Here is a 26,901-nt window from a genome sequence, read left to right on the forward strand (position 1 = left end):
AAAATAGTAGCACGAGGACTAAATGAAAAGACTGAAGGAAACACTATAGAGGAAGAGTGGAGAGTCATCAAAAATGAAGTCAGTAGGCTTGCTGAAGGAATGTTAGGAAGGAAGAAAAGATCAACTAAGAATCAGTGGATAACTCAGGAGATACTGAACCTGATTGATGAACGACGAAAATACAAGAATGCTAGAAATGAAGAGGGCAGAAAAGAATACAGGCGATTAAAAAATCAAGTGGATAGAAAGTGCAAGGTAGCTAAGGAAGAATGGCTGAAGGAGAAGTGCAAGGATGTCGAAGGCTGTATGGTCCTAGGGAAGGTAGATGTTGTATACAGTAAAATCAAGGAAACCTTTGGAGAAATGAAAAGTAGGTTATGAATATTAAGAGTTCAGATGGAAAACCACTTCTAGGGAAAGAAGACAAGGCAGAAAGATGAAAGGAATATATCAACAGTTGTATAAAGGTAAAGAAGTAGATAATGTGATTCTGGAACAAGAAGAGGCTGTTGATGCTAATGAAATTGGAGACCCAATTTTGAGCTCAAAATTTAACAGATCATTGAAAGGCGTAAATAGGAACAAGGCACCTGGAGTTGATGACATACCCTCAGAATTACTGACTGCCTTAGAAGAAACCAGCATGGTGAGGTTATTCTATTTAGTATGTAAGATGTATGATACAAGAGAAATGCCATCCAATTCAAGGCAAAATGTTGTTATAACTATTGCCAAGAAGGGAGGTGAAAAGTGTGAAAACTAGAGCACCACTAGTTTTATCTTACGCAGGCAAAATTTTAGCATGTATTATTAACAGAAGAGTGGAAAGACAAGTTGTAACTGAGTTAGGATAAGATCAATTTGGGTTTAGAATAAATGTAGGCACGTGAGGCTATTCTGACTTTACGTCTGATCTTCGAGGACCGAATTAAGAAGGACCGGCCTACCCACGTACATGGCGTTCGTAGATCTAAAAAGGGCATTCGGTGAAGTTGATAGGACCAAGCTATTTGAGTTTTTGAAGGCGATATGGATCAGATACTAAGAAAGAAGAATTAGAAGAATTATTAGAAAAATCAGTCTGCAGTAATAAGAATCGAGGGCTTTGAAAAAGAAGCAGCAATTCAGGAAGGAGTTAGGGAAAGCTGCAGTTTGATCCCCTCCTTTTCAGAGCATATATAGAAAAGGTGGTGAAGGAAATCAAAGAGAAATTTGGAAAGAGAATCACAATCCAAGGAAAGGAAATCAAACCACTGAGATATGCCGATGATATTGTTATTTTATCTGAGTCTGCAGAAGATCTGGATAAATTGCTGAATAGTATGGACATCGTATTGGTGAAGGACTACAAGATGAAATTAATAAGTCCAAAGCAAAAGTAATGTAGTGCTGTCGAACAAAGTGAGGTGTTGCAGGAAATTTTAGATCAGGAAATGAAGTCGTAAAGGAAGTAGATGAATACTGATGCTTGGGTAGTAAAATAACTAACGATGGCAGAAGTAAGGATGGAATGAAAACAAACTATCACACGCAAGGAAGGCCTTTCTTAAGAAAAGAAATCTGCTCACTTCGAACATTGATATAGGAATTAGAAAGATATTTTTTGAAGACTTGCGTCTGGAGCGTAGCATTGTATGGAAGTGAAACATGGACGATAACGAACTCAGCAAGAAAGAGAATAGAAGCTTTTGAATAGGGTGTTAGAGAAGAATGCTAAAGGTGGGATTGGTAGATCGAATTACGAATAAAGGGATACTGAACCGAACTGGCGAGAGGAGGAGGAGATCGATTTGGCTAAATTCGACGAGAAGAAGATATAGAATGATAGGACACATGTTAAGATATCCAGGTTTTGTTTCAGTTGGTTTTTGAGGAAACTTTAGGCGGTGAGAATGATAGGGTAGACTAAGGTATGAATATGGCAAGCAGATGAAGGATGTAGTATTTACGTAGAAATGGAAACCTTCGCACAGGAGAGGGTGGCATGGAGACCAGCGACAAACCATTCTATTGACTGATGATTCAGACAAGTCTCGCCAAATACAGTATGCTAATTATCACCCAATCCGACTGCTTGTTGTATCACGCTATAAAGGTATTTGAAGGTGATCTACATTAGGTAAAACTATTCATGAGACCATTAAGCTTACCAGTGACCAAAATGGATTTGTGAAAATCTCAGTACGACTGATGCATTGTATATTGCACTGTGTTAAAGACAAGATGTCTCGTCTCGAATTATTGTACCCCGAGAAGGCCCTTGATTGGGTACCACACAATCTCTTCTCCCTAGCTCTTTGAAAACATGGCGTGCCAAGATACAGTATATCAACTACATGCAGCTGCTTTATGCAGAACCGAGAAGCTATGTCCAAATTACTGCATGACCATTCAAATACTTTCCCATCATATTCAGCGTACACCTAGGTTCCGTTCTATCACCGCTCCTATTCAACTTAACGTGGCAACTGACCTTCGCTGGCCATTGCCATGGAACCTTCTCTATGCTGATGTCATGTTTGCTGTAGAAACTAGCTGGATCTACAACGCCAGACTAAATAATGGAGGGACTGACTAGCGCAATACGTCCGGCGCCTCAACAAGAAGAAATATGAGTACATGACGTCAGAAGCACAAGAAATGAGAACTACGAAAGGAGAAAGCGACGACCTGTTGCGAGTGAGAAAGTTTAAATATCTTGATTGCACGTTAGCTGACAACGGGCGACTCGTTGAAGAGGTCAACACGAGAATTAATGCAGCCTGAATGTAGTGGCAAACAACAATCGGAATCTCTCGAGACTGCAGAACGAAAGATCGGAAAAAAAAATTGGCGTATTGTCATCCGTTTATCATATTCTATAGCTTCGAATGTTGGCCGACTACATCTGAGACAGAACGCCGTCTTAGCGTAATGAAGACATAGATGCTGAGGTGTACAACGAGCATCAGTAAATTAGATCGCGTTTCCCACAACAGCATCAGGAAACGATTTGGCGCTGCACTAAACCACGAGAAAATGCAGGAGAGCTATCTCCAATGGTTTGGACAAGTTTTACGAACAGGATAAGACGCTATTACCAAAATGGGTTACATCCTAGCCTCTTCAGTCACCATGTGTCATATATGATACATAAGGTTAGATTTTTTTCTCGCTGCCCTGGCTCTGTAACTCCAAGCAGCCTGTTGTGTCATGTTCGAAAAGAGTACCGCTATGTGATGCGCGTTTGTTTTCGTTTCTCGGAACGTCCAGTAGGGCTCAGCATTGATTTGAAAACCGCCGTTTGTGTATGTTTACATCAGGGCACATCGAAGTACAGGTAAGTAAGCTGCATTTTAATATTTATTGTTTTATCTGTTGTTTTAACACATCACTGTGTATTTAGATCATGTCAAATTCATAAACAGAATAAATATGTTGATCGCAGAGGGCAGATTTATAACATGTATCGTATATGATACAATCGGCATTTACCACTCTACTTTGTGATAACCCTTCAAATCTATGTGACTGGTTTTATGATTCCAATACTGGAACTATACAACGTGTGACTATTTGGATTATTTGACAATAGCTAAATGGTCATTTCAAAATAGCCTAACTCCTGATGGGGATTGTTTTAAAATCCAAATCAAATTTTAGGGTTAGGTGACGCTGAAATTCAAGATATCCTCATAGACCCTGATGTATAAGATCTTGAAATGGAATTCGAGGATGAGGAAGATGACCTAGCAGTTCCTGATGACATAGGTTCAACATCTGCCCGTATCATCACCCAGAGGATCACGACCACTTTGGCGGCACATAAATGAGTAAGTATGCTGTTGGAAGCCAAACAATACGAATGTTAGAATTAATTAGCGGAAGAAAACTTCACGCATTCCTGGGTTTTGTAGAGAATTATCTACTTACACAAAATTCATTTCTCTTCAGGTTTCATCCACTAAATCAGGTAGCCAATCAACCCAGTCAACCTGTGACAGATTTCATGGAGGTGAAAAATCCTTTGTATGCTTCACCAGATATCTAGACTCCACATTATTTGAAGAGATGGCCTTGTACACAAATAGGAAATCTGTGTTAGACACAGGGAAATCATCAGACACTAATGCTGAGGAAATAGCCACGTTTTGGGGCTGTAGCATTGTAGCTGGATTGCTTTCATTGCTTATGCATGTGTTGGGAATCAAGAACCCGTTTTCCACTAATAGCAGATAACATCTCTCGTGATAGATTTTATCTCATACGCAAGTCTCTAAAAGTTGTTGATGACAACGTGGTAACAAATGAAATGAATGAACACAGTTCCTTCTGGAAAGTTCAAGTGCCTTGAAATCCCTCGTCCTAATGCTATATCGGTGGATGAACAAATGATCCCTTTCCATGGACATGTTAGGATGAAGCAGTAAGTGAAAGGAAAGCCGCATCCTGTTGGCCTGAAGAATTTTGTTTCAACCAGTACATTTGGCTTACCACTTGATTGATTATTTCGGAAAAAGTGCCTCTACCTGAAAAACTGGATATTGGAGGGAGAGTAGTCCTTAAACTTTCAGATACGTTGCCTGCTGGTTGTTGTATGTTTATGGACAGATATTTTACATCAGTCGCCCTTCTTTAACTACTTTCACATAGATCTATATTAGCTAGTGGTACCATTATGTCAAGTCGACTGCCAAAGTGTGTAAGATTCAAGAGTGACAACGAGATGAAAAAGCAAAGAGGCTCATTTGACCAGATTGTTAGACGTGATGATAAACTAGGATTAGTCAAGTGGTATGACAACAGGCTGATTTTCTTGGCTTCCACAGAATATGGTGTTGAAACCTGTGGAAGACTGCAGGAGGTGGTCTAAAACAGATCACGCCCGCATACAAATACATAGACCAAACCTTGTCAAACAGTACAACTCGAAGATGGGAGGAGTTGATCTGCTAAACAAAATTACAGGTAAATATCCAATGAGAGGTCGAACTAAGAAGTGGACCATAAGGGTTATGCATCATCTTTTTTTTGTTTTGTTACTGCAGCATGCTGGATTGAGTATCGTACAGCAGCGAAAGAACGAAGAATGAAGAAGAAAGATATCGTGCCATAATTTCAGTTCAAGATGGATGTGGCAGAGAATCTGATATATCCCAAGTTTTTCGGAAGAGATGATGATGATCTGGAGGAAGATGAAAACATTGATGAAGAACCTCGTTCTTCAACGCCAAAGAGACATGCACCTACACCTCTTCCACCTGTGGCAAATAGAAGTAGACATGCCATGCATCTTCCACAGATGATGACCAAATGCCTGACTTCTCGTTCAAGATGCAGAGCCAGTGGATGTTTTAAACTGACCTTTGTGCGTTGTTCAGATTGTAGTTCCAATGTTTCCATGTGGAAAGGAACTGCTTTATGGAATTCCACCAAACCTAAGGACAGTAATGAAGAAAATTCACAAAAACTGCAATTTTTCAATATTATTATTGACATTTTTGAAAATGGCAGGAATACATTTAATTTAGAGTTTTGTGATTTATATCCTTATATACATTTGTAATATGTAAATAAAGTGTCTGTGGATTATTTGTATGCTTAATATTTACAGTGGGATGGGAAGCAATTTTTTTCATGAGCGTATGGTTTTACTATGTTCAGTCCCAATGTATCATATATGATACATGCTGTATCCGGTTTCGATTTTGAGAATTTTTTTTACTGAAACGGCGTTTCTTTCAGTCTAAGTTGTCTTTACCATAAAAAATATCTATGCTCAGGACTTACAAGGCTAGAAGTAGTCGGTAGAAGGACAAAGGAACGACCTAAGCAACATTGGGCCGACACTATAAGTAAGGACGTCAAGAGAGTGAATATCCATCCAGATGCTGCCCGAGAGAGAGCTATTTGGAAACAGGAGATCTATGTAGCCAACCCCGCAACCAGATGGGATAAGCGCCATAGAAAAAGAACAAGATGAATGCAATGTTTGAAAATGAAACTTTAATAACTTTATCATATGATTATGTCAGATATTAATGTTTCATGACACATTAAACTAAATTAACATGTCTATATTTGACTGGAAAATCTGTCGCAACATTCTGTGTCGAAAACTTACAATTACTTGTCCGCGTACAGCTCTTTACATCAATACCACGATGAAACACAGTGCCCCTTTTCACTGGCTAACTCGCTTATTATTACTCTGGAGAAGAGCGCAAAAATAAAATCAACATATGTCAAACATCAGTTTTGTAAACAATGGAGATAATTTCCTTACCTATGTACAATTTTCGTTATCCTTATATCCAGCACATTTCGAAAGTTGGATTGACTGTATAATACGTATATTAAAACGTGGTCGTATTAAAGTGTGATTCCCCCAAAATTCGTTTTCAGCTTGCATACAGCTGTCATTTGGCAAAATTGATAAAAATCATCATTATGTTTCACTATCTATATATCTATGCCTAAAGACTTCTATATGATTGTGATCTACAGAGTTAAGATTAAAGGTAGTTGTTGAACTACATGTATCTAGTTTGGAGGGAATATGAAATTTATTTGACACACGTCAGCAGAGGTCTGTGACCCGGAGATAAAGGACTCTATGTCATAAATATATCGATTTACAGATAAAAATAAAATTTCACCCACAGGCGTTCCAGAAAACTCCTGGAGGCAATGAAACAATGGCTAAATGAAGGAAAGAACTTTAATGGAGAATATATTTTTAAAAATTTCGGCATAAACCATGCAGTAAATGTTACGAAATAAAACTGCGATTTCACTTGAATAGCTTCTTTCCTAGACCTCGAGTTCTTGTAATGATAGAATCTGATCTCCCTTGAAAGTCTGGTCCCAGAGAATAAGAGAATTTCCATTTTGAATAAAAAGGAAATGAGCAATCTAAGTGACTTTCCCCAAACCTGATGTGCGAATATTATGAAGTACCAATAATCACTCATATTAAAAAAATAATTTCTACTTTCCCCAACTGGAGATTGCCCCTGAGTACAAATTAATACAGAAAGACAATATGAATATTAAAAGTAATTGGGAGTTGGTTAGCACATTTGACATGTTCGACATATTGCATGTTGTTGCATTAACAAGTTTGTGAGATATGGTTCTTATGATTTGGACGGAATATTTCAAGGCAGTCACTGCAATTTCTTTATTAATGACTGATTGAGGTTAAATTATTTGCAGAACTGGATAAAAATGTTATAACTACACTCTTTAAACACTCACAGAAAACTTGGCATTGTAGCGACTCGTTGTATAAAACAATGGATGTACTGAAACATTGACATAGGTGTAAACACTTACTTCAGCCCTTCGTGATCCTTCCATGACGTCAATCAAGTCACGAATTTCTCTCTCAATTTGTGATTCTAAGGTTTTAGAACGTCTTCCAAACCCGAAATCTCTCATATGTCTAAGCGCAAAGCGACGTTGCTCTTCCCAGAATGGGCCATCAACAAAGAAAACTCCTGGAAGCAGTGAACAAATGGGCAGAGGGAAATCAGTGTTAATGGAGTCCAGTAAGAGAATATGTTCAATGAAAATTACGGCTTTAACTATGCAGTAAATGTTATGAAATAAAACTGTGATTTCACTTGCCTAGCTTCTTTCCCAGAGCTCGAGTTCTGGTAATGATGGAGTCTATTCTCCCCTGAAACTCTGGTCTTAGCAAAATTTCCTTTATGCTTTCATAGTCACAAGCTACAATTGTTGGTAAGGATCCTATGTAGAATCCTAGGATTTTACTTTTGTATTTCAAGGTCATTTTGTCGAGAATCCTGTAATGATACGCGTAGTTGCCAATTAACAACTGGAGGTAGCTGCCAAACACAGGCAACCTAATAGGACCTGAAAATAAAAAAAAGAGAGCAATATTTTCAATGAAATATATTTAGAGTCAACTGACACTTGTAAAAATTGAGAAATTATATTCATGCTATTAAATTATGTAATTTGAAACATGTTTTCATCAGTCAAAATTCTTCATCTTATTCTTATTCGTATTCTTATCACTAACAAATCCATTGAAATTGGGAGATATGCCTATAGCGAGGTTTACTTACAGCAGTATGACAAAAAAGTAAAATTACAGCATAAGTGACATAAAACAACAACAAAAATACAACAACACAATTCCATGGAAAACTAATATAGAAAATTAGAACTATCTATATATTTTTTAAAAATGAAAACTGAAGGCAGTCAGTCCGGCTATTCTATCCGGTCGATTTCCATAATTTCTTTTTAACTGAAAGGTATTCATGCACATATTTGTCATCAGGTACTATAAATCATTTAACTTCCGCCTTATTCAAATTACTTGATTTTTCCATTTTTGTCTCTTTGAAGCTATCATATCTTTAGTTCTAATTGAGCTAAGGAGTTCGTTTTGGCCTAAGAACACTCAGTGGATTAAGATATTTCATTTCAGCTCTTAACTATTCAAATGGGTTGATTCCGAGGAAAGTTATGAGTGCACATTCAATTGGACGTCTCATTTCTTCAACATTCTTTCTCATTGAAGCAATCATATCTTTGGTTCTAATTGAGGTACGCAGTTTTGGTCTAAAACACTCAGTGGATCAAGCGCTTTCTTTTGAGGTAATAACTACTTAAATTGGTAGATTCTGAGAAAAGTACATTTGTCTCCATGACGAAGATCTTTGAAGGACTTTTAACAGTTAGGCGCGTAGTGTTGTTCCAAGGAACGTTTAATTCAATTTCTTTGTGTGATGTATTTTCAAGTGTTTTGTCGACATAATATTACATTCTATTACCACAGCAGATCTTTACTTTATTTCATTAACTTTGCAAATACATCCATGAGGATAGTAATGAATAACGCCATACTTTGTACATTGCGGGCGGAGCCAGCGGGAAACTGCTAGTATTGAACAACAAATTTCTTGGTAGCAAGAGAAGAATAAAAAGGGACCATCTACATTTAAAGAATAAACCAAAAACCTGACAATTAAAAATGACATACGAGTAGTGTAACGTAATTGAAAGTAATCGCAAAAATATTAATACGAAATTTGTGGAAAATAACTCAAAAAATACTCCCCTCCATGTAGCCTAACATAATTCCAATGCAGTCACTTAGAAATTCACCCAGAATATTTCGGTGTGTGTGGATCAGTTACTATGGAGTCATATGACACCGTGAATACCCTTCCGGAACTTGCGGTAGTATGAAGTCCCTACATCAAACTGGTTCTTCGTATCTTAAGAGCCTGGACATCTTGATAGATCATATTAAATTCTTTGAATCTCTTGGACATCCTGGAGATACACCGCGATGTTTTATGGTAAACTGTTTGTTGCTGAATCTGCAAGACCAGCACGGTAATCTAAAATATCATGTAAAGGAGGATTAACAAGGTCCGACAATAAAGGAAGACTTGGTTAGGCCAATTATTTTACAGTTGGATATATCGGACACGACGACGGCATGATTCTTTGGAGACAGTACAATAAGAACTTTAAGACTGGTACAGGGGATGCGTTCAATTTTAATATACACTAGTGGAATTACCCGTTCTTTTTCGGGTATTTCAATCAATAAAAACTTTGTTTATCTTTTGTTTATAAGGAAAAATATAGTAAAACATTTTCCTTTGCTATTAGGAAGTTCGAAGAAACACTACGGGGGGATGCCCAAGATTTATTTCTGTTTTAATTTTGCTACCAAGTGGCATAATAAGGCATCTCGTGTCCTATCGATCAGAAACATTCTCTGTTCCTGTTTATTTTACTCCTATATCTTTACCTCTTACATGTTGAATTGTTCAAAGAGTATAAGTATTGAAACATTGAATAACAAGGCTAATTTTAGATTTGTTACGTGCAGTCCGCTAGTTTTTAGTTTTGCATGACTGTTCATGGTGTTATCATACACATGGTATATCTAGTTTTACGTGGGATTCGAATGCACTTAGATGACGTTTTTCTCAAACATTTTCCCATACATTAAAGTTTAACTACATATAATCCATATATAATAGTACATTATGTAATGAGCCTATAATGGCGCTTATTAAGACGCGAGTGTGTTTATGAAACGAGCGTAAGCAAGTTTCATAATATTCATACGAGCGTCTTCATTACCACTGTATGCAAGTTACTTAACTTTTAGATATGGGAAAATTTGTTTGCGGAGAGTTGTACTTTCCTTTTCATTTTATTTGGGGCTACATTTCTGTGTAGCTGTTTTGAATATAATGGTTAGTTTGTTAGTTTGGGGATGGATTGTGAAAGAGGGGCTGGTATTCAACCGGCGGACCTATCATGCATGCCGAGCAATATTAGTGTATATTAAGCTGTGTAAAAGAAGAAATGTACCTGTGAAATCACCCAGGGAGCCGATACATGACCTCCAATGAAATGTTTAGCTAGGCCCCATATTAATTTTTTCTAATGTGTTCGTTTTTAACGCCTGTTTCGAGATCTGTAGGACTCTAATTACACTTTGAATCGTGTGAAATTATTATTGTGCTTGTTTTTAATTTACGTGTGTGTTTCTGTTGTCATGACGTAAGGGTAAAGTTACGGATTAATGACCATGTAAGTCACGTAGGCCCATCAAGTAGAGATTAGGTCAATTTTAAAGGATCCATGATAATAATAATAATAATAATAATAATAATAATAATAATAATAATAATAATAATAATAATAATAATAATAACAACAACAATAGAAGCCGGTGTTTTGGTATTCAGATGTCTGTGTTTAGTGGATTACTATCGGACCAGCTGTGTGACAGATTGTGTGCGTAGATAAGGAAATAGTTTGCTGACAAATGCGCCAGGCGACGAAGTTAGGATGGATTTGAAGTCAGGGTTTACGATGTGATATATTTGAAGTCTGATAGTGTTTGTAAATATGTGGAGGCATATGCATTGAGAGATGAATTATGAAACACCTCACTGTAATGAGGGAGTTATTTCATGTTACGATTTGATGTGAAAGTGATATTTTTAAGGGACGAAATTGTTCTCCCTTGATAACGGTAGGTTGTCCATCTGTCACGCTCCTCCCCCCCCCCCCCACCCGAGTGGGTGGAAAACCGGGGAACCCGTATTTACGAGCGAGTATCCTTCTATTTTTTTTTTTTTTTGTGCCTTTGAGCACGCACCGTGAAATTGTAATCGTGTATTTGTCCCTGCGGGGAGTCCTATTGATTTATTTCCTCAGCTGATTTAGATAGACTTCGGAAATCAGTGTCCCGGTTCTCTTTTCCTTTATTGTTTTCTTGTATATAAAATCATTAGTAGGGCTTTCAGGTTCTCTGCAGACGTCGTGGACCCAGGTTTGGCTCTAGGCGTGTGAACAACAGTCACACAATGTTGGACAGATGACTTGTGTTTCACCTGTATTGTGTATATACATTTCGTATTTCTCGTGTTTATGTGTTTATTGTGTTGTGATGTCATTCAACGTCGACAATGGTGTCTCCCATTGGTGCAGCGAGTTTGTGTATACGGGTGGGGGTTCGATCCGAACTCAAGACCTCTAAAGCTTGTGTTGTTTGTATTTTATTATTTAAGTTTATTCCAACGGCAAATCTATTAGTGTTAGATTAGGTGTAACTCAGATTTGTTTATTTGAATATTATGATTTTGTTTGTCCACTTAAATTGGGAATAGCTTCACTGATTAATTCTCAATGCTCTGTACACGTGAAGTCATGATATAGTTCCTTATTGAGTGGTAGTACTCGGTCTTATCCCTCAAATATAATATTGATCAACAATCTGAAACTATGTGAAAATCGATTCATGTACTCGCCTTGTATACTTGCATCATTCTTCATCATCATTAGGATTCAATAAACCCCTTTGATTTGTTTAAAATTTTAAAATGTCATACGTTAGCTATTTTTATCTTAATTTCACATTGTTGTGTTATCTTATGTATGCCTTGACCTGTTACATAACTGTTTTATTGTTTTTTCCTCTCTCTCTCCCTTGGCGTGACAAAACTGTGTCGTTGTTGCCTTATCTTGTAATTTCTTCTTGTTCTTGCGTTGCGTCGCTAATGATAATTATTTGTGTTGGTCTTGACGAGAGATCGCGTTTTGCTCTTTGTGTACGTTGACGCATCGGGTTACCTGACCTGAATTGTTCTATATCTAAATACAATATGACAGCTCTAGAATCATCTGAAATTAAAAATCAGTACCACGAGAGGATACCACAGATTCTTGAAAACGCTGAATAGTGCAACGACATAGAATATCAGTGGGAAATTATAAAAAATGAAATCGAGACGTCAGCAAATGAAACGCTGGGTGTTGAAGCAAGATAAACAGGATGTTCGTGGTTTTACATTGAGTGTGGAATAGCAACAAAATAAAATAAAAAGGCATACAGAAGGACGTTACAATCAAATTGTACAAGAAGAATTATGGAAGTCTATAAAAGTGGAGGATTGAAAATAAGATGATCCATCAAACAAGAATGAGAGACTGGATGAAGACAAATATCAAAGAAATGGAGCTTCTGAGGAATCAGAATGAGGCTAGAAAATTCTATATAGAGATAAATGCCGCTCCGAAACCCTTCTGTGATAAAACTAGCCTGATAAAGGATGAAGAGATTTATGTGAAAGATGGCGGTGACATTTTGATAATTTCAGAATGATGCCAAGCGATGGAATAGATGTGCAAGAATAAAATGATCACGATGAAAATATAAGCCCCCAAACTCTAGAAGAAGTGAGAACTGCTACGAAGAAATTGAAGAACAACAAGGCAACATGAACAGATTACATTCCAGCGGAACTGCTCAAACAAGGTGGCAAAGAATTGGAACGGACTTTCCTAAAAATAGTTACTTAAGTATGGGATAAGGTGAAAATGCCCTAGCAATTGGAAGAAGGAATTATATGTCCTATATGTAAGAAAGTAGATCAGCTTGAGTGTGGTAGCTATAGGGGGAGTTACATTACTTAACTTGGGATACAAAGTATTCTCCAACTTACTATTTGACCGTCTTCTCAAAATTGTTCAGAGAGAGATTGGGACACAACAAATGCGGATTTATCCCAGGAAAGTCAACTATAGATCAGATCTTCACCTTAAGGCAAATTTTAAAGAGGACAATCGAACTTGTAATTGGCACGAATCACCTCTTCATTGATTAAAAAGCAGCATATGATAGTATTAGACAAACAACAATATTATATCATGCTATGATTGAACTGGGAATTCCTGGAAAATTGGTAAGGCTGGTGATAATGACAATGAGTGAGACACAAATCACTATAAGAATGGAAGCAATGATGTCTGAGACATTAGATATTCAAAATGGGGTACGACAGGGAGACGTATTGGCATGCCTCCTTTTTAATGTTGCCTTGGAGAAGGTGATGAGAGATGCAAACCTCCTGAATAGGGGAACATTTTGAATAGATAAGTGGGGATACTTGCCTATGCTGATGTTATAGTGGCAAGAACTCGAAAGGTAATCTAAGAGGCATCCATCGCCTTTGAACAGGACAGTCGGAAGATGGTACTGAACATCAACCAGCAGAAAACTAAATGTATAGCTGCCGGGAAAGCTTGTAAGGAGAACATGCCAGTCTCCGTAACTGTGTGCAGTTACACCTTTGAGAGAGCTGAGCAGTTTAAATATCTGGAATCGACAGGCACCTACTCAAATGATTCATCATATGAAATTAAACAGAGATTAATAGCAACCAACAGAGCCTATTTTGTTCTAACAAGGCTTCTCTCCTCAAATCCTTTCCAGGGCGAATTTTTTCACAAGTGGTAGCTGCCCTAGTCCGCCTCTGTGGTATAGTGGTTACCGTGATTAGCTGCCACCCTCGTAGGCCCGGGTTCGATTCCCGGCTCTGCCACGAAATTTGGAAAGTGGTCCGGGGTCCACTCAGCCTCGGGAGGTCAACTGAGCAGAAGTGGGTTCGATTCCCACCTCAGCCATCCTCGAAGTGGTTTTCCGTGGTTTCCCACTTCTCTTCCAGGCAAATGCGGGGATGGTACTCAACTTAAGGCCACGGTCGCTTCCTTCCCTCTTCCTTGTCTATCCCTTCCAATCTTCTCATCTCCCGCAAGGCCCCTGTTCAGCACAGCAGATGAGGTCGCCTGGGCGAGGTATTGGTCATCCTCCCCAGTTGTATCTCAAGACCCAGAGTTTGAAGCTCCAGGACACTGCCCTTGAGGCGGTAGAGATAGGATCCCTCGCTGAGTCCGAGGGGAAAACTGACCCTGGAGAGTAAACAGATAAAGAAAAAAAAAGGAGACATTCCGCTGATGTACAGCTGTCCCCGATCAGTGTCAACGGAAAACGTCGGTATATCTCTCACTGCAAACGAAATGTTCTTTAAAGTGTCATTTTATGTACGTAATCGATAGAGCGGCCTCATATTAGTTAAATGCAACATTCCGTTTAAGGATATTATTATTGGCGGTGACAGTACAAGAAGTTAGTGTTTCCACTAGCGGCTGACTGAGGCTCTGTATGACAGTGTTCAAGCAGCATGCAGCGCGGTCAGGCATGGTCCTCTCAACTCGGAGGTTCGTGTTCAAATCCTTTCCAAGGCGAATTTTTTATTCGACTGGTGCTCTCAAGCCGTTCTGAGGCCAGTGCAGATTTAGCAACATCGCCAAGCAAAGCCAATTTGAATTCGCCCGCGATGCGATCCAACTTCAACAGCTAATAACCCTTAAATGCACCGCATTGCATATGTGCAAAGGAGAATTTACTTCCTAGTTATATCTCTTTTACGAGATTAAAAGTGTGCATTTACTTCTGCCTTGCGGACGAACTCGCTAGGTGTCGCTAATGTTGCAAAATTTAACCATCTATATATTAAAAAAATTTATGAAAACTAAAGTCAGTCAGTCTGGACATTCGATCCGGTCGATTTCCTTCATTCTTTCTTTAACTGAAAGGTATTCATACACAGATTTATCATCAGGTACTACAAATCACTTAACTTCCGCCTTCCTCAAATTATTTTAATTTTTTTTTTTGTCTCTTTGAAGCAATCATATCTTTGGTTCTAATTGAGGTACGCGGTTTGTTTTGGTCTAAAAACACTCAGTGGATCAAGCGCTTTTTTTTAAAGTAATAACTACTTAAATTGGTAGATTATGAGAAAAGTTATGAGTACATTTGTCTCCATGACGAAGATCTTGAAAGGACTTTTCAATAGTTCGGCGCGTAGTGTTGTTCCAAGGCACGTTTAATTCAATTTCTTTGTGTGATGTATTTTCAAGTGTTTTGTTGACATTATATTACATTCTATAATAATAATTTCGTGTGGCTATGTCCAGCCGAGTGCAGCCCTTGTAAGGCAGACCCTCCGATGAGGGTGGGCGGCATCTGCCATATCTAGGTAACTGCGTGTTATTGTGGTGGAGGATAGTGTTATGTGTGCTGTGTGAGTTGCAGGGATGTTGGGGACAGCACAAACACCCAGCCCCCGGGCCATTGGAATTAACCAATGGAGGTTAAAATCCCCGACCCGGCCGGGAATCGAACCCGGGACCCTCTGAACCGAAGGTCAGTACGCTGACCATTCAGCCAACGAGTCGGACAAAGGGAATTGAGCCAACGGCACGTGGTGTTCCCAAGCGGTCACCCATCCAAGTACTGACTACGCCCAATGTTGCTTAACTGCGGTGATCGGACGAGAACCGGTCTATTCAACATGGTATGGCCGTTGGCATTACATTCTATTACCACAGCAGATCATGCGCTTTATTTCATTAACTCGAAACTTTGCAAATACATCCGTGAGGATCGTAACGAACAACACCATACTTTGTACATTGCGGACGGAGCCAGCGGGAAACTGCTAGTTTTTAATGATTTTTCTTGCTGATCTACTGGAGTGGTGTAAAAGTTAAGCAGCTAAGGTAAAACAATAAAAATGTTGACTATCTCAGAGAATTCGTGAGTTTAAGGACATCCATAAGACTTAAATGTGGCAGTACCTACAGTAATCGTACAGCTTTGCGTATATCGGTACGTAAAACATGCAAAGCCGCCTCTGTGGTGTAGTGGTTAGCGTGATTAGCTGCCACCCCCGGAGGTCCGGGTTCGATTCCCGGCTCTGCCACGAAATTTGAAAAGTGGTACGAGGGCTGGAACGGGGTCCACTCAGCCTCGGGAGGTCAACTGAGTAGAGGTAGGTTCGATTCCCACCTCAGCCATCCTGGAAGTGGTTTTCCGTGGTTTCCCACTTCTCCTCCAGGCGAATGCCGGGATGGTACCTAACTCAAGGCCACGGCCGCTTCCTTCCCTCTTCCTTGCCTATCCCATCCAATCTTTCCATCCCTCCCCAAGGCCCCTGTTCAGCATAGCAGGTGAGGCCGCCTGGGCGAGGTACTGGTCATACTCCCCAGTTGTATCCCCCGACCAAGAGTCTGAAGCTCCAGGACACTGCCCTTGAGGCGGTAGAGGTGGGATCCCTCGCTAAGTCCGAGGGAAAAACCGAACCTGGAGGGTAAACAGATGATGATGATGATGATGAAAACATGCAAAACTCTTAACACTTTCACTGATTCAAATACATAAAAAAACATATTTTGACAGAAATACATTTTTAATTTTTTTCTGATAATCGATATAAGAACCTCCGTGGCTCAGACGGCAGCGTGTCGGCCTCTCACCGCTGGATACCGTGGTTCAAATCCCGGTCATTCCATGTGAGATTTGTGCTGGACAAAGCGGAGGCGGGACAGGTTTTTCTACGGGTACTCCAGTTTTCCCTGTCATCTTTCATTCCAGCAACACTCTCCATTATCATTTCATAGCATTTATCACTCATTAATAAATCACCTTGGGAGTGGCGATCCCATTGTAATAACAGCCTATGTATCTTTCATTCATTACATCCCTGACCCGGTCAAATGACTGGAAAACAGGTTGTAGGTTTTTTCAATCGATATAAATTAAAAGAATTTACTAAAACAGCCTTGGAAAATCCATGCGTCCGTTCTACTGGACCGATATGCTTCATTTTTGTTGTATTCTCTCCGAAATTACCTGCCAGTGAATCATGAGACATTTGATAGGTCTCTTAAGTCCAGTAATCAGAAAATCGAATGATTAAATTATCACTCCAGTAATTGCAGGCGAAGGCTTACCGTAACCCGCAATACATTCTGTACTTATCAAGTTGCTAAGCGACTAACACTTTCTTTAATAATATACGAGGTGACCCGTGCTCACCGCGACGAAGCCTCTCAGCCGATCTTCTTGACTTTCCAGATCGAGGCCGCTATCTCACTGTCAGATAGCTTCTGACTTGTTTTCACGTAGGCTGAGTGGACCACGAACCAGAGCACAGATACAGCTGAAAATCCCTCATCTATCTCGGAATCGAACTCGGGGCCTCGGGGTAAGAGGCAGGCTCTCTACACCTAGACCGCGGTGCCGGTGCCTTAATGTCCACCCTACCCAATATGTTCAATTTGCATTAATTACTCTGTGAAGAGTAGTTGTAAGCAGGAATCTCTTGTTATCTTTGGAAGGAAGCATTTTAGTTGTTGATGCGCCATTTCAGCACTAAATACTGTACTGTTAAGTGTATCATAATGTCCTTTTCAATACAAAACGTACGAAATCAGCACTATAGCTCATTCCATGTTAAGAAAACAGTATTGCTCTTATGAAAACAGGGTTGCCATATCGAACGGCTCCGCTCAACACCATCACGGGAAAACGGCGGCACATAAATTAGTGAAATTCAGTATTTAAGTTCAAGACAAAAAGCGGAAGAAATTAAGCAACAAATTAATTTTATGAACTAAAGGGGCGGGGTTTTACAGGGGCTATTTTTGGTTTGTACAGAATCAGAGGTAAACTGCGGCACATAAAAAACCTGAGCATTGAAGTGTAAGGCAAACTGGGGGAGAAAATAGACAAATAAGTTTCTTGGGCTCGAGGGGTGAGAGATCCATTTAATTGCATTTAATAAATTTCTCCAGGCCATAAAGGCTAGAAAACAGACGCAATATATACATACTGTAGATGACTCTGCAGAAGATCACAGTATTAACGTTAAAGAAAGAAATCACACACGTAGGTTTATCGCATAACTCTCACTCAACACAAGACAATTACGTACTGATTCAGGGCCTAAAAGCACACACGCAATAAATAAATATTGTAGATGACTTCTCTACAGAAGTGAGCTGCCGGCGGTTCACAGAGTCAGGGACTAGACGAGGCTTGTACCAGAGCGGTAGAATAACACCCACGGTATCCCCTGCCTGTCGTAAGAGGCGACTAAAAGGAGCTCCAGGGCTATGAACTTTGGATCGTGGTTTGGTGACCACGGGGCCCTCAGCTGAGTCCTGGCATTTCTTCCAGTTACTTGTGCCAGGCTCCTCACTTTCATCTCTCCTATCCGACCTCCCTTGGTCAACTCTTGTTCTTTTCCGACCCCGACGCTATTAGGTTTGCGAGGGCTAGGGAGTCTTTCATTTTCACGCCCTTCGTGGCCCTTGTCTTCCTTTGGCCGATACCTTCATTTTTCGAAGTGTCGGACCCCTTCCATTTTTTCTCTCTCATTAGTGTTATATAGAGGATGGTTGCCTAGTTGTACTTCCTCTTAAGTAACACTGAAGCAGGAAAGCAACGAAGCGATGGCTGTTCCCGCCATTGTTCTCCTTCCGTACAAATGTATTTATGAAAAAGAAAATGTTATGTAGTTATTTTAATAACTCGCGAGAAAAAATGCTTCATCCTTTTAATCTATCTTTCATAATACATTACAAAGAGCAGTATAATATCCCTTAATCACGAGGAATTATGTGTTGTCATAGGGGGGGTGTTCGTTCACCCCTTGTAAGTCCGTAAGAGCAATACTGTTTTCTTAACGTGGAATGAGCTATAGGTCATATTATTTTTTAAGTGTTGCTGAAGCTAAAACTGAAAGAGATCATCAATAGCAGACCTATTGAGTGAATCCACACACAAGAGAACTGTGATATTTTGGTTTGAGAAATCCAAGCCACGCTCTTGATCTAGTGGAAGTCCTAGCGATTCGAACTAGGGACATTCGGTTTGGGATTCGAGTAGCCATACTTCTGCACCACTACGCATCCATCATTATTTGTTTTATACAGATATTATTTTCCTATAGTAACACAGGGTAAACATATATATCTCACCAAGCAATATGAAAGGACTATATGAAGAATCTGAAAAAAACATTGGATTAATGAACGTAATAGACTATTACATGTGCCGTGTCGTTTTAAGACTACAAACTGTTAATAAGCTGTCTAACCGGCCCTTGGGAGATACGAAGCACTTTAAAACGTGGATTTATCATGCGTGAGATGATCCCAATCAGATAAACAGTACTTACGGAAGCAGTCGGCCATGTAAAAACTTACCAACCTCCCAGTACAGAGTTCACGAGACGACAATCCATGTAGAATGATTATGAGCTACCGCACATGAACGATTTTAACATACATTGTTTTGGTTGCTGCTTTAAACACGGCAACTTGTAACAGGCTAGCCTCTACAAACAAACAAATAAACAATGCAGAAAATACTCACCAAATTTGGCAGACAAATGTGAAAGTGACTGCCCAATTAAGTATTGCGTTACAAAAATAGTGACTCATACGATTAAGATACACATCACATACCGTGGGTCTATTCGAGCCGACAAGCACAGACATTCATTTTTTAATATCTTCATTTTTGAGAGAACACAGAGAAAGCATTGATTTGAGAACTAGTAACATGCTTCTATTTCGACAGTTTAGGTTCAAGGCCTGAAGATAAGACGAAAATATGGATCTACTCGTAAGCTAGTTAAAAAAATACCTTTTATTTGGCAGAGCGAGCTAATGATAAAATGTATAAGTCACTGTTGAATAGATGGATCTCAAGAAGGCGGCAACCGTCAATGGTATCCAGTGTGATCTCAAAGTCTGCACCGAATAGCCCCAATCGTAGTCCCAAATAATCACAGCCGCTACAGTTACCGTAGTAATACACAGACACAAGTGACCTAAAATAAAAAATGCATATGTGCGCCATTGTGTTCTACCTCCATCACAACTTCTCACCTGATTGGGCCAGGCTAGATTCTTGTTTCAGCCACGAATTTAAGACTGCTCTCTTCAGGTACCACAATCGCACAAACGGCCATCCTTAAACTTCTTTCCCATATATTTCTTCTTCTTCTTCAACTTGAAGCGAATGTCGGCATAGTACCAGATACAGCTCTCCAGTCGCTTCCTTTCCCTAGAATATAGTCTTAACACAATACTGCAAACAAGTTTCCTTTAATATGTTCAAACGTAAAAATAAGGGATATAATCGCATTGTTGTCTAGCAACTCATGTCCCGAATGTCCTGGGTTCGAATCTCGACGATTGTCAGAAGGAAAGGTATCCCACGTTAATCCCAAGCCAAGTTTCAAACTGAGCTAGAGTGCCCCCAACCCTCTACAAAAATGGGAAAGTGGCATTGTCCGCCACACGCATGAGACTAGGCTTGCCGTATTCAGGAGAAACATGGTTCCCATGGATTCTCATTTTCAACTCAACATGAATGGGGAGAAGATAAAATTCTTTAAGGCTATGGACACTTTCTTCCCGATTCCTTGCCTTGCCCAATATGACTTCCATCCCATCCTAAGACTCAGTTCGCGGTCGCATGTGTGTTGGAGATTATCTCAATTTGCACTCCGATTCAAAATAGCCACAAACTTAAATACGCTGCTCGTTACGGCGGTGAGAGAAGATAGGTTGTTAATCCGAGAGTGAAGCTGTGTTGGACCATGAACCTACAACCTGTTTTCCAGCCAATGGCCGGGTCAGGGATGGGATGAATGAAGCCCCAACTTGCGGCGAGGATAGGAATTGTGCCGGCTGCCGAGACCTGTCGCACTCCCCTGGGGCAATGATTAATGACTGACAGATGAAATGAAATGATAGTGGAGAGTGTTGCTGGAATGAAAGATAACAGGGAAAACCGGAGTACCCGGAGAAAAATCTGTCCCACCTCCGCTTTGTCCAGCACAAATCTCACATGGAGGGACCGGGATTTGAACCACGGTATCCAGCTGTAAGAGGCCGGCGCGCTGCCACCTGAGCCACGGAGGCTGTGTTGGACCATAATCCAACAAAAATATTACATTGTTAAAAAAAATCAGTCACATTTTTTACCGAGCTTGATAGCTGCAGTCGCTTAAGTGCGGCCAGTATCCGGTATTCGGGAGATAGTAGGTTCGAACCCCACTGTCGGCAGCCCTGAAGATGGTTTTCCGTGGTTTCCCCATTTTCACACCAGGCAAATGCTGGGACTGTACCTTAATTAAGGCCACGGCCGCTTCCTTCCCACTCCCAGCCATTTCTTCTCCCATCGTTGCCATAAGACCTATCTGTGTCAGTGCGACGTTAAGCAACTAGAAAAAAAAAAGGAGGTCACATTTTATATACTCATGACAGCATTGTATTTTTTAATATTGGGTTGGGGATCACAATAACGATAAAATAACGTTCGTTGTTCATATAAAAGGTGGAACCACTGTCACTGGTTTGTTTGTAGGGTTTCGGTACCAATTAAAAGTTTCAAGTAACACAAATCAAAGTAAATGGCGTATGACTTTTAGTGCCGGGAGTGTCCGAGGACATGTTCGGCTCGCCAGGTGCAGGTCCTTCGAATTGACTCCCTTAGGCCACCTGCGCGTCATGATGAGGATGAAATGATGATGAAGACGACACATACACCCAGCCCCCGTGCCAGAGAAATTAACCAATGATGGTTAAAATTCCTGACCCTGCCGGGAATCGAACCCGGGACCCCTGTGACCAAAGGCCAGCACGCTAACCATTTAGCCATGGAGCCGGACACACGAATCAAATTGTGTGCGAATGATGGCCTGAGTGCATGAGTTCGTTTATGAGTCATGGCAGATCGTTAAGATCGTGGCAGGGAAAGAGGGAACTAGCTCTCATCAAATGAAACAACTCGCGCCGTTGCATTGCTTCAAGAAAGCTATTCTCAGAGGCAAGTGGCCAAGGAACCTTTTGAAAACGTTTCCAAGAGAATTGAAGTGGTGCTAAGCGCCCTAACACAGGTCGGCAAAAGAAAACAATCCTAGCCCAGGACCATTTTATGCGGCTACAAGCTTTGAAAAACCGCCAAGCGACTGCATGAGCACTAGAAAGTGATCCAACCATCAGAAATGGATTCTGAGTTGCTGGTTTATGGTTGGAATGGCCTGTCAAGACTTCTGTACTGAAAAAAAAAATTACATAATCGAACGAGACTGCAGTTTGTAAGAAACCATATAAACCATATTAAATGGCAGCTAAGACACTGGCGCCCAATGATTTTTACTGATGAGTCACGATTCTGTTTATACGGTTCAAGTGGTCGTCTACGAGTTTGGAGAAGACGTGGAGAGTTATTCCAAAAACAGTTCGATCCACTGTTACTTTTGGAGGTTGGTCTGTAATGTTTTGAGGAGGTATAAGACTTGGCACAAAAACTGATTCGAAATCGATCCTCAATCACTCGCCGGTATATTGATACGATCTTAGTATCTCGCTTTATTCCGCAAAATGAGAAAAATTGGGGTTAAATTCATACACAATAACTTCATGATGCCAATGCCATCCGCCGATTCCCACAGAAGCACTGTTTGCCAAGAATCGAGTGACCATTCCGAGGTCCAGTTATGAATCCAATCAAGCGAGTCTGGGACCAAATGGAACAACGCATTTGACGGCAAGCGCACTCTCCTCACACGTTAGAAGCCTCCGAAGAAACCCTTTGTGGAGGAGGAAAGAAATGTGCCATCAGTGAACTTGCCGGTCTTGCCAGAAGCATGAAAATGCGTTCTGAGGCTGCAGTTCACACCAGGGGAGGCAATACATCGTACTAAACTGTGTCCATTAAAAGCTTTCATAAGAATATAGGGCAAGTAACCACCTTAATTTACGACACTTCGTTTTACCACCTTAATTTACGACACTTCGTTTAAAAACATGCCATATATTGAGTGTCCTAATAATGTTTTCAAATTAATTTCTTTATTGCTCAAACACAAAAACAGTGTTTAACATTGATACTGTTCTCATCTCAGTATGAAATAGTATAATAGAATTATGAGCAAATAAAGAAGTGACTAAATTAACTTTTTAGAAGATTTTTTAAAGAAATTTTACAGTTCAGATTGAGAGGACCAACAACTTTATGAAGAATGCAAACACAAGAATTTAACTTCCCATTTTCGAAAAATTCATGCGCCTAGGTCGGGATTTGACCACAACGCTTGGTAACGAACTGCACGACTAAGTTTCTTAAATATCACTCGCGCAAAGAAGTGATAATACGTCCAGTTTTAACATTGTACTGAATACACATACTTAATAATCTGAGAAGCTACAGTGTACAGGTCTAGAATAATTTTATCATTAGGTCGTCCGGAGTACCCCCAGGGGTTGGGAAAATAGGTTGATAATTACTCTAGCTGAGTATGGAACTTCTACTTACTCGTGCCAGTTTCCTCACTACTTCTTTCCTATCTGCCCACCACTGGTCAACTCTTGTTCTCTTGACCCTTATAGTATTAGGTTTGCGAGGTCTAGGGAGTCTTATTTTCACGCCCTTCGTGACTCGTCCATTTCTTTTACCGATACCTTAATGTTTCGAAGGGCTAAACCTATTCCATTTTTTCTTCCCTATTTACTGTTCACAGAGGATGGTTGTCCAGTTATACTTCCTTTTGGAACAATGTTTTCATATTAGTGCCATCAGTATTATTTTTAACAATGTTCTAGGTTAAGACTGGTTAAGTGTAAGAAAGGGAGTACATCCCTAACTTTGCTAGAATAAATGAAACAGATTATTATTATTATTATTATTATTATTATTATTATTATTATTATTATTATTATTATTATTATCATCTGTTTACCCTCCAGGGTCGGCTTTTCCCTCGGACACTGCGAGGGATCCCACCTCTACCGCCTCAAGGGCAGTGTCCTGGAGCTTCAGACTCTTGGTCGGGGATACAACTGGGGAGAATGACCAGTACCTCGCCCAGGCGGCCTCACCTGCTATGCTGAACAGGGGCCTTGTGGAGGGATGGGAAGATTGGAAGGGATAGGCAAGGAAGAAGGAAGGAAGGAAGGAAGGAAGGAAGGAAGGAAGGAAGGAAGGAAGCGGCCGTGGCCTTATGTTAGGTACCATCCCGGCATTCGCCTGGAGGAGAAGTGGGAAACCACGGAAAACCACTTCCAGGATGGCTGAGGTGGGAATCGAACCCACCTCTACTCAGTTGACCTCCCGAGGCTGAGTGGACCCCGTTCCAGCCGTCGTACCACTTTTCAAATTTCGTGGCAGAGCCGGGAATCGAACCCGGACCTCCGGGGGTGGCAGCTAATCACGCTAACCACTACACCACAGAGGCGGACATTATTATTATTATTATTATTATTATTATTATTATTATTATTATTATTATTATTATTATTATTATTATTATTATTATTATTATTATTATTATTATTATTATGTGCCCGCGGTTTTGCCCACATTTATTAATTCAACGTTAGATGTTTTAAACTCTTTATTTAAAAGCAAATTTAAACATATTTATTAACTCACATCTTTTTGACGTAAATTGCATGAAATACATTATTTTATTTTTGTTATATTGTTACTTTCAATGCTTAAGATACCGGGTTGATGCATGGTACAAATAATATTAAAACCGTGTAAAAGACCATGTTATATAATACAAAATATATTGTTTCCTTAGAGCTTCGGAATATACTATATTAATGTCCTTCCATTTGGAGGTAAGATGTATACTGTATTGTGTTTACCTTTCGAACCCTTGAACAATCCACGTACAGCTGACAATGGCAAAAGCACCGTTTTCGAAGATGGAGTCCTACAACTTTAAGCGATTGTCCTATGTCAAAATTTCAGATCTCTGTGTGTCGTAGATTTGACTGGGCTTCGTATACATACACACAAACACTTCCGAATATTACGGGCTGATTCAAGGTAGATAGAGTATTTATTAGGTAGGCCATTCCCGCCCACAGCGCTCTCATTGGTTGATCGCGCGTGACGTAGCCGGGAGGGCTAGAAGCGCGCGCCTGTATTGCCTGCATGCAGCATAAACCTCGATAAGTAGGTAAAATAAGTTCAATTTCTTATAATAATTAAAAGGTTGGCATTATTATAATAAAGTGGTACTTTACATATCACCTGCAATCAGTGATATAATACTGTTGATAGAAAAATAGAAGAAACTCTGAGTATTTACATCTTAAAAGCCGGCTGTAAGAGAAATACATACACAGAAACACTGGAATAGTTATTGGTTTAATTGTATTTAAAACTCACGTTTTGATGACTTAGGAAGTTGTTGAAGAAACTGAAGCTGTCCACAGTCTACTCTTTCGCTTAATACTTCTTCATAGCATCTATATGATGTTTTTTTTGTTGAGGTGACGTATTCTAATAAAAGTCATAGTTCTGACGTACAGTGATATAATATTCTCGTCAAGTTCTGGAAATTTTGATTTAATTATAGAAATCAAAGTCTGCATTACTCTTTCACATTTAGAAATATAAATCCCGTGAAAACTGCTAAACAGTACCTCAAACTGCGTAACTTTTGATACCATTCTTCGGTTGGACGAGTAAGGCCTCCTTTTGAAATGATTGATAACCAGTCGTGAGGCACTTCCTGTGGCAAGGCAAACATTTCACCTTTATCATCCAAGCTGTCATCAACAGAGGGACATTTGAATGCCAAGTAGCCTGCAATGTATTTAATTGCATTCTGGTTTACGTCTTCAGTTTCGAAGTCCTGGCTCAAGTCTTCCATCCTTAACAACTCCAACGTTTCTTCCGGTTCATCTACGGGTACAGGTGTATAACGGCCCCTCACAAACATCTATACATAGTTCATTGCTTACGAAGCTCAAGAAATCTTCCTCATTATCAGCATCAGGATGAAAAATACCCGTATCACTCGGCGCTGAATTATTTTCAGTTTCCACTGACACACTACAGGAGAGAGGAATTTCATTACTCCCTGTGAGTAATAGAAGTCGAATTCTGTTACGAACTTCAAAAGGAGACGGATTGCTATAAAAAACTCCTAGGCCACGTACACGTGAAAAAAATTATCCAAGCCGTCTTGGTTTAATCTGGCAGTTGAAATATAAGACATATTTGCATGTTTCATGTCTTCAAAAAGTCCTAAGAGAGAGTTTATAGATATTATGAACCCCTTCTGAAACGGAAGTAAAGTTTTCCGTTTACCAAATCTCACTTGTGTAATCACCTCCAGAAAGCGCTTCAGAGTATTTTCCTGGCTCCTTAAGTTTAAGCCGTATCCACTCCTAAGGGGAGTCTTTTCATCTTTAGGCGCCCTGGAGTTCAACACGTCGAAGGTGTCATTGACTAGCTCGACGAAGTTGCTTTCAGCGTCCTTGTTTAAAGTATACTGCACTGCCAGAGCTGTGCGCCTGGAAAATAACTGCGCAGCCATTCTCACATTCTGACGGGATCTGCCTGTTACACTCAGATGAGCCTCATTAATATGATGTGTAGCTGATAGGTCCCCTGTTTGAGTTTGTAATAGGTGTTCTATTGCCTTCTTCTGAAATTCTGAACCATTAGCTAACGTCAAACCTTCATCTAAAAAGTGGTTTCTCAATCATTTCAAGAGGTGGGATACATCACAGAACACCCATACCTTCCTTTTATCATCCACTAGATTGATAAAAAAGCTCTTGTTCTTGTGTACGTTTAGTTCTTTCCACACTTTGGCATTTTTGCCCCCTATGTCACAAGTTACTGCGACAATATGAATGTCACATGCCTCAAGTTTACTAATCATGTTTCTTAACAAC

At 39.9% G+C, this 26,901-nt stretch overlaps 1 protein-coding gene and 1 non-coding gene across 2 annotated transcripts in view; both read right to left on the reverse strand.

The window, feature by feature from the left end:
* The window catches only part of LOC136864627 (probable cytochrome P450 304a1), an 86,763-nt gene that overhangs the window by 43,997 nt on the left and 15,865 nt on the right, over positions 1 to 26,901 (reverse strand). The window contains exons 2-3 of the mRNA XM_068226082.1: positions 7,612 to 7,860; positions 7,318 to 7,481 (exon numbers count right to left, since the gene is read on the reverse strand). Of these exons, the coding sequence (XP_068082183.1) occupies positions 7,318 to 7,481; positions 7,612 to 7,860 (413 nt within the window). The remainder of the gene's footprint in view (positions 1 to 7,317; positions 7,482 to 7,611; positions 7,861 to 26,901) is intronic.
* On the reverse strand, positions 15,588 to 15,706 carry LOC137497213 (5S ribosomal RNA). The gene has a single exon (XR_011017734.1). It is a non-coding gene; the product is annotated as a 5S ribosomal RNA (ribosomal RNA).

The sequence above is a fragment of the Anabrus simplex genome, chromosome 1 (assembly GCF_040414725.1).
Source record: "Anabrus simplex isolate iqAnaSimp1 chromosome 1, ASM4041472v1, whole genome shotgun sequence".
NCBI lineage: Eukaryota > Metazoa > Arthropoda > Insecta > Orthoptera > Tettigoniidae > Anabrus > Anabrus simplex.